Source organism: Pleurodeles waltl, chromosome 4_2, assembly GCF_031143425.1.
Source record: "Pleurodeles waltl isolate 20211129_DDA chromosome 4_2, aPleWal1.hap1.20221129, whole genome shotgun sequence".
NCBI classification, from domain to species: domain Eukaryota; kingdom Metazoa; phylum Chordata; class Amphibia; order Caudata; family Salamandridae; genus Pleurodeles; species Pleurodeles waltl.
In genome coordinates, this window is record NC_090443.1 from 809,130,733 (window position 1) to 809,145,229 (window position 14,497).

Genomic DNA, 14,497 nt, shown 5'->3' on the forward strand with positions numbered 1-14,497 from the left:
CTGGGACCTTCCTGTGGTGCTTTCACACCTGAAGAACCCTCTGTATGAGCCATTGGCATTTGTTTCCCTTAAGTTCCTGACTTTTAAGTGTTTTTTTTCTGGTGGCCATTACTACTGCCAGGTGTTTGGGGGTGCTTAATAACTTGGTTTGTCGCCCTCCATTCCTACGTATTTTTGAGGACCGGGTCAAACTTTCCTTGGATCATAAGTTCCTCCCTAAGGTGACCAGGATATTGTTCTCCCTCAGGCGGCTTTGGACTCTGACCCTTCCATGTCCCTTCTGGATGTTGTCCATGCTTTGAAAATCTCTCCAGGTCTTCTGATTTTCATCTTTCTGACCACCTTTTTGTCAGTTTTGGGCCTGTACGGAAGGGCGGCCTCCCTTCTTCTTCCACCTTGTCCTGTTGGATTATGTCTGTTATCTTTTCTGCTTACCAGGCCCAGGGCAGAGAGGTCCGGGTGGGGTCAAGGCTCATTCCACTCGTGGAATGGCCACTTCCTGGGCTGAATGGTCTGGTATTTCACTCCGGAATATTTGCGATGCTGCCTCCTGGTCTTCTCTTTCCACTTTCATTACCCATTACAGATTGCACGTTGTTCAGGGTTCTGAATTGTCTTTTGGCTCGAAGGTTTTGGTCACGGCTGCTTCCTCCTCCTGAGTTGGCTCCTTGTTGTTGGACTCTTCAGGTATCTTGCATGTAGCCCATGGTGTTTCTCTGTTTTTTTGTATGCTGCATTAAATTTTGCACTGCACTAATTGTGTTTTCTTTTGATTCTTTCGTTTGGCTGCTGAAAGTGGCTTGGGCATTCCTCCATACGTTCAGAAGGGGACGAGGAAGGACAATGAGGAGGTAGTGCTCGGATTACTTACCGATAATCTTCATTACTTAGATTCTTCCTTCCTCGCCTCCCTCCGTATGTCCGTCCCTCCCTCCCTCCTTTCTTTCTTTCTTCCCTCCCTCTCCCTGTTCTTTCATCAGCCGTTCTGGTGGTGCTTGGTGATATACAGGTAGTTCCGGGCAAGAGTAGGGGGTATATGCACATGTCCTTCTTCCCTTTCATAGAAATGAAAGAAGTAGCTTTGAAAAGGTGACATGAGGAGTGAAGAGGACACTTCACTCCATGCGTTCGGAAGGGGTCGAGGAAGGAAGAATCGGAGTAATGAAGATTACTGGTAAGTAATCCGAGTATTATGCCATTCCCCTCCATTACAATTCATTTCAAATATTTTTCATTTTGCACATGTAAATTTCTGCTTCCTTTTGGAGGTGTTACTGTGCAACGAATTATGTGTTGCAAAACTCACGTTGAGGCTGTTCTAGCGGTCTTCTGTAGTATTTGCATTGGCTCTTTTGGGTTGAGGTCCTGATGATGGATCCTGCCAACACTTGTCTTCGAGAGAGAAATATGGCCAAACTTGTATGTGACTGCTTTAATGAATGCAAAAGTGGGACAGTTGTAGGGATGCAGCGTGCAAGAGTAACAAGCATACGCTAGACTGACCAATCGGCGTCTTTCGGATTTCCTATACAAAAATTTCACTAGAATGAAACTTCATTTGAAGCCAAGGGGTGTGTTTTTTTTTTTTTTTTTTTTTTATGTGTAATAGGTAGGCTAGTACCGCAGACATAATCGTACATGGGCGATGCTCATGGGTCTTCTTTGCTGGGATCTGAACTAGCTTTGGTTAAGGCTTACAGGCCTTTTAGGGATGTGAATAATACATTGGCATTCCATTTAACCCATTACTTAATTTGAGCACGATGGATGCCGGTGAGCCCCATCAGCCCTCTTTTTTTTTTTTTTTTTTTTTTTTTTTTTGGTGGCGGGGACTGACACACATTTTTTTAATTATCCGACTATGTCCCAGAGCAGGAAGAAGAAAGGCAGAAAAGCGAGAAAGGAAGAGAAAGATTGAATGGGGGAGAGTGTGTGTGTGTGTGTCTGTCTGTCAAAAATAAACCCGCAATAGGATATGAATGTGCGGGGATTATCTGGTTGTGGATAAAAGAGGCATGAGGTGTTAAGTAGGTAATAGCCGTGGTGTCCGGCAACCCCTGACACGATAGTGTCATTGGCGGGTTTGTAAAACAAATTTGGTCCCTGGTATTTACGCATTTACAAATTAAGTTCTACCCTTTATTGTTTGATTAAATATAAACTCTAAAACAAAACTAGAGGCAAAATGTTTCCGTTGCTAATCTACTGGCCTTGTGCATTCTCTCGGTTGATCGCAGCTCGCAGCCACGGTCTAGGAATGCCACCATGTGGTATTTATAAAGCGCACACTGTGGCAGGCACGTGCACTTCTGGGCGCTGCCTGAAGGCCTGCAGTCTATTACTGGAGCACAGCTGCTGAAGGGCATGTTGCAAGTCCCGCAGGAAGTGTTCCTCCCAGCTCAAACTAATTTTTCGTCCCCTGCCTTCTCCCTTGGCCACCCCTATTTCTGTTGTGAGTATACTCTGCCATCTGCAGTAGCAAATATTTCCAAATCTCTTAAGTTCAGTGGAACATAAAGTGGATTGTGAACTTCCTTGTGAAGGAGACCTATTTCGGACCTCACACAATAATCCTTTTTTTAAGATGTAAAGGCTTGTTTTTGTTGATTAGCTAATAATTCCTGTGCACATTATTCTGCCTTGAACATTTATCTAGAGAAATGCGTCATTCTGTGAATGGTGTTAGAATAGATCTCAAAGCCGCAGCTGACAAAATTCTGCGATATATTATCACTGACCAAAAACCTACAAGTACTTTACAAATTATTTTCTGTAAAAATGACTGAGACCGTGTAGCACGTACAGCCCGATAATATATTTTCCGGCTATGTTTGGTTTGCTTTCATGTAGACATATTTTAGATCACTAAGGCTAGCTTCTAAATATGTTTCTAAATCATGTTTATAATTTCAATTTCAGTACTGACTTGGCATTTGACCTAGAGGGATATGTTTTTATCCTGGTTAATGATGTCTTGACAGCTGCAAATGGTGCATATGTGAAACAGAAGCTCGATTCTAAGGTAGGTGGTGCTCCTTAAATCTTAGTTTTTTTATTGAGTCTGGATCAGTTGCAGCTTCTTAGAGCAATGTTTGGTGGTTATGATTTACTTTCAAATATGTCATTTTCTGTATCCTGCTTTTGTCCATGTGTTGGCGATTGGGAGTATTGTTTAAACTTACAAAAATGCTGTAGGTTTTAGTTATGAGGCAAATATAATTTTGTGGGAATTCTGGTTTAAACCATAGCACTTATTTCTTTGGGAATTCTGTACATAAAATGTTTTAAAATTTACAAAGAGATTAATGTATGTGAGTCAGCAACTCTTCAATTTATTTTTCCAGTTATCGATGTGGGATATGGTACACGCTGTGCTCTGTGTATGACTGTAGTACAGAATTTAAACGGGACAAACTCCTGTATTGGTGTCCTCTAGTCGGGGGTACACAGCTTTAGAAGATGTCGGCTATTCCGTCTGAGCCGCACTTGCTCCTTGCATATTTGGCAAGATTCAACCTTTCCATCCAGGGCTATTTGCAAACAAATCAGGAGTTATTACTCTTTCATTGGCTTGAACTGAGGTGTGACTGTTTTTTCTGGTGGGAGTAGAGTTGTTTTACTCAGTTGCTAGCTTTCTAAAAATGAGTAAGAGTCCTTCATTAACGTGTGGAGGATGCTGGTACACTATAGCTGCAGTCTAAAGCAGCCACAAAATCCTCTGCATCAGGAATGTTGCAATCCTCTGAATGGCAGTGAATGCGGGGATCATAGCCCGCAGGGAAAATTCGGTCGCCATCCCAACTCATAAAATAGGTTTCGTAGTGTGTGTGTGTGTGTGTGTGTGGTGTGTGTTTTTTTTATATTTTTTATTTTTTTATTATTATTATTATTATATAGTGTCTTGTGGTCGCAAAGCCTGGCTCACCGGCTTTGGGAAGGCAAACCACTTTAGTGCTTGAGGCTGTTGGTGCTTTATCTAGGTAAGCGCACTGCAGAATAAAATATTCAACAGCCAATAGAGGCAGTATTGAGTAATGAAGGAAAAGCCTAGTAGTAGGTGAACAATGAAATATCAGTCCAACATAATACCACTATTGAGAGATGTCTACTCAGATGCTTCTTTAATGTTTATATAAAGTCGTTTTCTTACTTGGACTGTACTTGGTCCCCTCTCCAACAAACATGTGGGATTTTGAGAGTTAGTTGGTTAGTTGACCGAGGTTGTTTGGCTGTTCACCTGCTTCCACATGGTGCCGCTGTAGGAGGTAAGTAGTCTGCAGTACTATTAGTCCTGCACCGTCTGTCAACATTGGTTTGTACTGTAAGTTATGTCAAATGTCTATTGCAAGTTCTGGGAGTTTTTCGTTGTTATCTTTGCATTTGGTAGCCTAAAGTTAAGTTTTAAGTGAAATAACTGTTCTTTAATGTAACTTTTTATTGTAGGAACTGGGAAAATACGGCCTGTTGTACTACAATGCCCTTTTTATGATTCTTCCGACGATGTTCATAGCCTATTACACTGGAGATGTGGAAAAGGTAGGAAGGCACTTGAAGTGGAGGCTGTGAGCTGTATTTGAAAACACATTTGTACATTGTTTCATGTGAGATATATATTGGTATTCATGGGACGGGCACTGCGTGTTTGTGTTGTGTTTACAAGAGTTAAAAAATCCACATTTGTAGTTTTCACACAAATTACTCTTTGTTGCTGTCCATATTTTAAACTTTGGCTGCTATGAGCAATCTCTGCTCAAGTTGATGTCTTGCTTTCCATTATCGATGGTCATTCTTCCTTTCACCTTGCACGCACCCCCAGCGTAGCGTGGAAAAAATAAAAATATTTCTCTCAAACTCATTTAATTGGATGGTTAAGGCTCAATAACTGAGTTAGTTGAAGTTGTTTAACATCTTTTCCTCATGAATCAAAAAGCTTGAGACATGTTCTGCTTCCACAAAGCATGAAGCAAAATAAACGTGTACACCAGAAAACATGAATTTACTAAGTCCGATAGCTCCAGAAATTGTGTAATTTGCTGCATGTGCAAGGAACCCTTGCGTGTACTTGTTAAATGCTCATGAATGGTGTAGGAAGTTGGCTCTGTATGTGCTATTTCAAAGTAAGGAATAGCATGCACAGAGTCCAAGGGTTCCCCTTAGAGGTAAGATAGTGGCAAAAAAGAGATAATACTAATGCTCTATTTTGTGGTAGTGTGGTCGAGCAGTAGGCTTATCCAAGGAGTAGTGTTAAGCATTTGTTGTACATACACAAGACAATAAATGAGGTACACACACTCAGAGACAAATCCAGCCAATAGGTTTTTATATAGAAAAATATCTTTTCTTAGTTTATTTTAAGAACCACAGGTTCAATTTCTACATGTAATATCTCATTCGAAAGGTATTGCAGGTAAGTACTTTAGGAACTTCAAATCATCAAAATTGCATGTATACTTTTCAAGTTATTGACAAATAGCTGTTTTAAAAGTGGACACTTAGTGCAATTTTCACAGTTCCTGGGGGAGGTAAGTTTTTGTTAGTTTTACCAGGTAAGTAGGACACTTACAGGGTTCAGTTCTTGGTCCAAGGTAGCCCACCGTTGGGGGTTCAGAGCAACCCCAAAGTCACCACACCAGCAGCTCAGGGCCGGTCAGGTGCAGAGTTCCAAGTGGTGCCCAAAACACATAGGCTAGAATGGAGAGAAGGGGGTGCCCCGGTTCCGGTCTGCTTGCAGGTAAGTACCCGCGTCTTCGGAGGGCAGACCAGGGGGGTTTTGTAGGGCACCGGGGGGGACACAAGTCCACACAGAAATTTCACCCTCAGCGGCGCGGGGGCGGCCGGGTGCAGTGTAGAAACAAGCGTCGGGTTCGCAATGTTAGTCTATGAGAGATCTCGGGATCTCTTCAGCGCTGCAGGCAGGCAAGGGGGGGATTCCTCGGGGAAACCTCCACTTGGGCAAGGGAGAGGGACTCCTGGGGGTCACTTCTCCGGTGAAAGTCCGGTCCTTCAGGTCCTGGGGGCTGCGGGTGCAGGGTCTCTCCCAGGCGTCGGGACTTTAGGTTCAAAGAGTCGCGGTCAGGGGAAGCCTCGGGATTCCCTCTGCAGGCGGCGCTGTGGGGGCTCAGGGGGGACAGGTTTTGGTACTCACAGTATCAGAGTAGTCCTGGGGTCCCTCCTGAGGTGTTGGATCGCCACCAGCCGAGTCGGGGTCGCCGGGTGCAGTGTTGCAAGTCTCACGCTTCTTGCGGGGAGCTTGCAGGGTTCTTTATAGCTGCTGGAAACAAAGTTGCAGCTTTTCTTGGAGCAGGTCCGCTGTCCTCGGGAGTTTCTTGTCTTTTCGAAGCAGGGGCAGTCCTCAGAGGATGTCGAGGTCGCTGGTCCCTTTGGAAGGCGTCGCTGGAGCAGGATCTTTGGAAGGCAGGAGACAGGCCGGTGAGTTTCTGGAGCCAAGGCAGTTGTCGTCTTCTGGTCTTCCTCTGCAGGGGTTTTCAGCTAGGCAGTCCTTCTTCTTGTAGTTGCAGGAATCTAATTTTCTAGGGTTCAGGGTAGCCCTTAAATACTAAATTTAAGGGCGTGTTTAGGTCTGGGGGGTTAGTAGCCAATGGCTACTAGCCCTGAGGGTGGGTACACCCTCTTTGTGCCTCCTCCCAAGGGGAGGGGGTCACAATCCTAACCCTATTGGGGGAATCCTCCATCTGCAAGATGGAGGATTTCTAAAAGTTAGAGTCACTTCAGCTCAGGACACCTTAGGGGCTGTCCTGACTGGCCAGTGACTCCTCCTTGTTTTTCTCATTATTTTCTCCGGCCTTGCCGCCAAAAGTGGGGCCTGGCCGGAGGGGGCGGGCAACTCCACTAGCTGGAGTGTCCTGCTGGGTTGGCACAAAGGAGGTGAGCCTTTGAGGCTCACCGCCAGGTGTGACAATTCCTGCCTGGGGGAGGTGTTAGCATCTCCACCCAGTGCAGGCTTTGTTACTGGCCTCAGAGTGACAAAGGCACTCTCCCCATGGGGCCAGCAACATGTCTCGGTTTGTGGCAGGCTGCTAAAACTAGTCAGCCTACACAGACAGTCGGTTAAGTTTCAGGGGGCACCTCTAAGGTGCCCTCTGTGGTGTATTTTACAATAAAATGTACACTGGCATCAGTGTGCATTTATTGTGCTGAGAAGTTTGATACCAAACTTCCCAGTTTTCAGTGTAGCCATTATGGTGCTGTGGAGTTCGTGTTTGACAAACTCCCAGACCATATACTCTTATGGCTACCCTGCACTTACAATGTCTAAGGTTTTGTTTAGACACTGTAGGGGTACCATGCTCATGCACTGGTACCCTCACCTATGGTATAGTGCACCCTGCCTTAGGGCTGTAAGGCCTGCTAGAGGGGTGTCTGACCTATACTTGCATAGGCAGTGAGAGGCTGGCATGGCACCCTGAGGGGAGTGCCATGTCGACTTACTCGTTTTGTTCTCACTAGCACACACAAGCTGGCAAGCAGTGTGTCTGTGCTGAGTGAGAGGTCTCCAGGGTGGCATAAGACATGCTGCAGCCCTTAGAGACCTTCCTTGGCATCAGGGCCCTTGGTACTAGAAGTACCAGTTACAAGGGACTTATCTGGATGCCAGGGTCTGCCAATTGTGGATACAAAAGTACAGGTTAGGGAAAGAACACTGGTGCTGGGGCCTGGTTAGCAGGCCTCAGCACACTTTCAATTGTAAACATAGCATCAGCAAAGGCAAAAAGTCAGGGGGCAACCATGCCAAGGAGGCATTTCCTTACACAACCCCCCCCCAAACGAAAGAGGATGAGACTAACCTTTCCCAAGAGAGTCTTCATTTTCTAAGTGGAAGAACCTGGAAAGGCCATCTGCATTGGCATGGGCAGTCCCAGGTCTGTGTTCCACTATAAAGTCCATTCCCTGTAGGGAGATGGACCACCTCAACAGTTTAGGATTTTCACCTTTCATTTGCATCAGCCATTTGAGAGGTCTGTGGTCAGTTTGAACTAGGAAGTGAGTCCCAAAGAGGTATGGTCTCAGCTTCTTCAGGGACCAAACCACAGCAAAGGCCTCCCTCTCAATGGCACTCCAACGCTGCTCCCTGGGGAGTAACCTCCTGCTAATGAAAGCAACAGGCTGGTCAAGGCCATCATCATTTGTTTGGGACAAAACTGCCCCTATCCCATGTTCAGAGGCATCAGTCTGCACAATGAACTGCTTAGAATAATCTGGAGCTTTTAGAACTGGTGCTGAGCACATTGCCTGTTTCAGGGTGTCAAAGGCCTGTTGGCACTCCACAGTCCAGTTTACTTTCTTGGGCATTTTCTTGGAGGTGAGTTCAGTGAGGGCTGTCACAATGGATCCATATCCCTTCACAAACCTCCTGTAATACCCAGTCAAGCCAAGGAATGCCCTGACTTGAGTCTGGGTTTTTGGAGCTACCCAGTCCAGAATAGTCTGGATCTTGGGTTGGAGTGGCTGAACTTGGCCTCCACCTACAAGGTGTCCCAGGTAAACCACAGTTCCCTGCCCTATCTGGCATTTGGATGCCTTGATAGAGAGGCCTGCAGATTGCAGAGCCTTCAAAACCTTCCTCAGGTGGACCAGGTGATCCTGCCAGGTGGAGCTAAAGACAGCAATATCATCAAGATAAGCTGTGCTAAAGGACTCCAAGCCAGCAAGGACTTGATTCACCAACCTTTGGAAGGTGGCAGGGGCATTCTTTAAACCAAAGGGCATAACAGTAAACTGATAATGCCCATCAGGTGTGGAGAATGCTGTCTTTTCTTTTGCTCCAGGTGCCATTTTTATTTGCCAGTACCCTGCTGTCAAGTCAAAGGTACTTAGAAATTTGGCAGCACCTAATTTATCAATGAGCTCATCAGCTCTTGGAATTGGATGGGCATCTGTCTTGGTGACAGAATTGAGCCCTCTGTAGTCCACACAAAACCTCATCTCTTTCTTTCCATCTTTGGTGTGAGGTTTGGGGACTAAGACCACTGGGCTAGCCCAGGGGCTGTCAGAGCGCTCAATTACTCCCAATTCCAGCATCTTGTGGACTTCCACCTTGATGCTTTCCTTAACATGGTCAGACTGTCTAAAGATTTTGTTCTTGACAGGCATGCTGTCTCCTGTGTCCACATCATGGGTACACAGGTGTGTCTGACCAGGGGTTAAGGAGAAGAGTTCAGGAAACTGTTGTAGGACTCTCCTACAATCAGCTTGCTGTTGGCCAGAGAGGGTGTCTGAGTAGATCACTCCATCTACTGTACCATCTTTTGGGTCTGATGACAGAAGATCAGGGAGAGGTTCACTCTCTGCCTCCTGATCCTCATCTGTTACCATCAACAGATTGACATCAGCCCTGTCGTGGAAGAGCTTAAGGCGGTTTACATGGATCACCCTCTTGGGGCTCCTGCTTGTGCCCAGGTCCACCAAGTAGGTGACCTGACTCTTCCTCTCTAGTACTGGGTAAGGGCCACTCCATTTGTCCTGGAGTGCCCTGGGAGCCACAGGCTCCAGAACCCAGACTTTCTGCCCTGGTTGGAACTCAACCAGTGCAGCCTTTTGGTCATACCAAAACTTCTGGAGCTGTTGGCTGGCCTCAAGGTTTTTGGTTGCCTTTTCCATGTACTCTGCCATTCTAGAGCGAAGGCCAAGTACATAGTCCACTATGTCTTGTTTTGGCTCATGGAGAGGTCTCTCCCAGCCTTCTTTAACAAGAGCAAGTGGTCCCCTTACAGGATGACCAAACAGAAGTTCAAAGGGTGAGAATCCTACTCCCTTCTGTGGCACCTGTCTGTAAGCGAAAAGCAGACATGGCAAGAGGACATCCCATCTCCTTTTGAGCTTTTCTGGGAGCCCCATGATCATGCCTTTTAATGTCTTGTTGAATCTCTCAACCAAGCCATTAGTTTGTGGATGGTATGGTGTAGTGAATTTATAAGTCACTCTACACTCATTCCACATGTGCTTTAGGTATGCTGACATGAAGTTGGTACCTCTGTCAGACACCACCTCCTTAGGGAAACCCACTCTGGTAAAGATACCAATGAGGGCCTTGGCTACTGCAGGGGCAGTAGTCGACCTAAGGGGAATAGCTTCAGGATATCTGGTAGCATGATCCACTACTACCAGGATATACATATTTCCTGAGGCTGTGGGAGGTTCCAGTGGACCAACTATGTCCACACCCACTCTTTCAAAGGGAACCCCCACCACTGGAAGTGGAATGAGGGGGGCCTTTGGATGCCCACCTGTCTTACCACTGGCTTGACAGGTGGGGCAGGAGAGGCAAAACTCCTTAACCATGTTGGACATATTGGGCCAGTAGAAGTGGTTGACTAACCTCTCCCACGTCTTGGTTTGTCCCAAATGTCCAGCAAGGGGAATGTCATGGGCCAATGTTAGGATGAACTTCCTGAACAGCTGAGGCACTACCACTCTCCTAGTGGCACCAGGTTTGGGGTCTCTGGCCTCAGTGTACAGGAGTCCATCTTCCCAATAGACCCTATGTGTTCCATTTTTCTTGCCTTTGGACTCTTCAGCAGCTTGCTGCCTAAGGCCTTCAAGAGAGGGACAGGTTTCTTGTCCCTTACACAGCTCCTCCCTTGAGGGTCCCCCTGGGCCTAAGAGCTCAACCTGATAAGGTTCCAGCTCCAAAGGCTCAGTTCCCTCAGAGGGCAGAACTTCTTCCTGAGAAGAGAGGTTCCCTTTCTTTTGCTGTGTTGCAGTTGGTTTCCCAACTGACTTTCCTGTTCTCTTGGTAGGCTGGGCCATTCTTCCAGACTCCAGCTCTACTTGTTCACCCTGTGCCTTGCACTGTGCTCTTGTTTTCACACACACCAGTTCAGGGATACCCAGCATTGCTGCATGGGTTTTTAGTTCTACCTCAGCCCATGCTGAGGACTCCAGGTCATTTCCAAGCAGACAGTCCACTGGGATATTTGAGGAGACCACCACCTGCTTCAGGCCATTGACCCCTCCCCATTCTAAAGTAACCATTGCCATGGGATGTACTTTTCTCTGATTGTCAGCGTTGGTGAATGTGTAAGTTTTTCCAGTCAGGTATTGGCCAGGGGAAACCAGTTTCTCTGTCACCATGGTGACACTGGCACCTGTATCCCTCAGGCCCTCTATTCTAGTCCCATTAATTAAGAGTTGCTGTCTGTATTTTTGCATGTTAGGCGGCCAGACAGCTAGTGTGGCTAAATCCACCCCACCCTCAGAAACTAGAGTAGCTTCAGTGTGGACCCTGATTTGCTCTGGGCACACTGTTGATCCCACTTGGAGACTAGCCATACCAGTGTTACCTGGATGGGAGTTTGGAGTGGAACCTTTCTTGGGACAGGCCTTGTCTCCAGTTTGGTGTCCATGCTGTTTACAGCTATGACACCAGGCCTTTTTGGGATCAAAGTTTTTACCCTTGTACCCATTGTTTTGTGAAGAGGCTCTGGGCCCACCCTCCTGTGCAGGTTTTTGGGGGCCTGTAGAAGACTCTTTACTATTTTTAGTTTTGGTTGTCTCATCACCCTTCCCCTGGGGAGTCTTTGTGACCCCTTTCTTTTGGTCACCCCCTGTTGAAGTCTTGGACACCCTTGTCTTGACCCAATGGTCCGCCTTCTTTCCCAATTCTTGGGGAGAAATTGGTCCTAGGTCTACCAGATGCTGATGCAGTTTATCATTGAAACAATTACTTAACAGGTGTTCTTTCACAAATAAATTGTACAGCCCATCATAATTACTTACACCACTGCCTTGAATCCAACCGTCTAGTGTTTTCACTGAGTAGTCAACAAAGTCAACCCAGGTCTGGCTCGAGGATTTTTGAGCCCCCCTGAACCTAATCCTGTACTCCTCAGTGGAGAATCCAAAGCCCTCAATCAGGGTACCCTTCATGAGGTCATAAGATTCTGCATCTTGTCCAGAGAGTGTGAGGAGTCTATCCCTACACTTTCCTGTGAACATTTCCCAAAGGAGAGCACCCCAGTGAGATCTGTTCACTTTTCTGGTTACACAAGCCCTCTCAAAAGCTGTGAACCATTTGGTGATGTCATCACCATCTTCATATTTAGTTACAATCCCTTTAGGGATTTTCAACATGTCAGGAGAATCTCTGACCCTATTTATGTTGCTGCCACCATTGATGGGTCCTAGGCCCATCTCTTGTCTTTCCCTCTCTATGGCTAGGATCTGTCTTTCCAAAGCCAATCTTTTGGCCATCCTGGCTAACTGGATGTCCTCTTCACTGGGGCTATCCTCAGTGATTTCAGAGGTGTTGGTCTCTCCTGTGAGGGAACCAGCATCTCTGACTATTATTTTTGGAGTCAGGGTTTGAGGGACCCTGTTCTCCCTAGATAGGATTGGTAGGGGGGAATTGTCCTCCAAGTCACTATCCTCTTCCTCTGAGTTGCCACCCTCAGAGGGGTTGGCCTTTTCAAACTCTGCCAAAAGCTCCTGGAGCTGTATTTTGGTAGGTTTGGGGCCCATTGTTATTTTCTTTATTTTACAGAGTGACCTTAGCTCCCTCATCTTAAGATGGAGGTAAGGTGTGGTGTCGAGTTCCACCACAGTCACATCTGTGCTAGACATTTTGCTTCTAAAAGTTGGAATACTTTTTAAGAATCTACAACTGGTTCTAGAATCTAATTCAAACTTTTACAAACTTTTAAACTCTAAAAGAAATGCTAAACAGGATCTAACACAAGGCCCTAGCAGGTCTTTTAAGAATTTAGAAAAACTTTTCAAATTGCAAAAATCAATTTCTAATGACAATTTTGGAATTTGTCGTGTGATCAGGTATTGGCTGAGTAGTCCAGCAAATGCAAAGTCTTGTACCCCACCGCTGATCCACCAATGTAGGAAGTTGGCTCTGTATGTGCTATTTCAAAGTAAGGAATAGCATGCACAGAGTCCAAGGGTTCCCCTTAGAGGTAAGATAGTGGCAAAAAAGAGATAATACTAATGCTCTATTTTGTGGTAGTGTGGTCGAGCAGTAGGCTTATCCAAGGAGTAGTGTTAAGCATTTGTTGTACATACACAAGACAATAAATGAGGTACACACACTCAGAGACAAATCCAGCCAATAGGTTTTTATATAGAAAAATATCTTTTCTTAGTTTATTTTAAGAACCACAGGTTCAATTTCTACATGTAATATCTCATTCGAAAGGTATTGCAGGTAAGTACTTTAGGAACTTCAAATCATCAAAATTGCATGTATACTTTTCAAGTTATTGACAAATAGCTGTTTTAAAAGTGGACACTTAGTGCAATTTTCACAGTTCCTGGGGGAGGTAAGTTTTTGTTAGTTTTACCAGGTAAGTAGGACACTTACAGGGTTCAGTTCTTGGTCCAAGGTAGCCCACCGTTGGGGGTTCAGAGCAACCCCAAAGTCACCACACCAGCAGCTCAGGGCCGGTCAGGTGCAGAGTTCCAAGTGGTGCCCAAAACACATAGGCTAGAATGGAGAGAAGGGGGTGCCCCGGTTCCGGTCTGCTTGCAGGTAAGTACCCGCGTCTTCGGAGGGCAGACCAGGGGGGTTTTGTAGGGCACCGGGGGGGACACAAGTCCACACAGAAATTTCACCCTCAGCGGCGCGGGGGCGGCCGGGTGCAGTGTAGAAACAAGCGTCGGGTTCGCAATGTTAGTCTATGAGAGATCTCGGGATCTCTTCAGCGCTGCAGGCAGGCAAGGGGGGGATTCCTCGGGGAAACCTCCACTTGGGCAAGGGAGAGGGACTCCTGGGGGTCACTTCTCCGGTGAAAGTCCGGTCCTTCAGGTCCTGGGGGCTGCGGGTGCAGGGTCTCTCCCAGGCGTCGGGACTTTAGGTTCAAAGAGTCGCGGTCAGGGGAAGCCTCGGGATTCCCTCTGCAGGCGGCGCTGTGGGGGCTCAGGGGGGACAGGTTTTGGTACTCACAGTATCAGAGTAGTCCTGGGGTCCCTCCTGAGGTGTTGGATCGCCACCAGCCGAGTCGGGGTCGCCGGGTGCAGTGTTGCAAGTCTCACGCTTCTTGCGGGGAGCTTGCAGGGTTCTTTATAGCTGCTGGAAACAAAGTTGCAGCTTTTCTTGGAGCAGGTCCGCTGTCCTCGGGAGTTTCTTGTCTTTTCGAAGCAGGGGCAGTCCTCAGAGGATGTCGAGGTCGCTGGTCCCTTTGGAAGGCGTCGCTGGAGCAGGATCTTTGGAAGGCAGGAGACAGGCCGGTGAGTTTCTGGAGCCAAGGCAGTTGTCGTCTTCTGGTCTTCCTCTGCAGGGGTTTTCAGCTAGGCAGTCCTTCTTCTTGTAGTTGCAGGAATCTAATTTTCTAGGGTTCAGGGTAGCCCTTAAATACTAAATTTAAGGGCGTGTTTAGGTCTGGGGGGTTAGTAGCCAATGGCTACTAGCCCTGAGGGTGGGTACACCCTCTTTGTGCCTCCTCCCAAGGGGAGGGGGTCACAATCCTAACCCTATTGGGGGAATCCTCCATCTGCAAGATGGAGGATTTCTAAAAGTTAGAGTCACTTCAGCTCA

The 14,497-nt window shown here is 46.7% G+C and overlaps 1 protein-coding gene across 2 annotated transcripts in view; it reads left to right on the forward strand.

Moving 5' to 3' along the window:
* SLC35D1 (solute carrier family 35 member D1) overlaps positions 1-14,497 on the forward strand; it is a 99,878-nt gene that overhangs the window by 59,587 nt on the left and 25,794 nt on the right. For both annotated transcript variants that reach the window (XM_069232474.1, XM_069232473.1), the window contains exons 7-8: positions 2,920-3,022; positions 4,444-4,536. In XM_069232474.1, the coding sequence (XP_069088575.1) occupies positions 2,920-3,022; positions 4,444-4,536 (196 nt within the window). The remainder of the gene's footprint in view (positions 1-2,919; positions 3,023-4,443; positions 4,537-14,497) is intronic.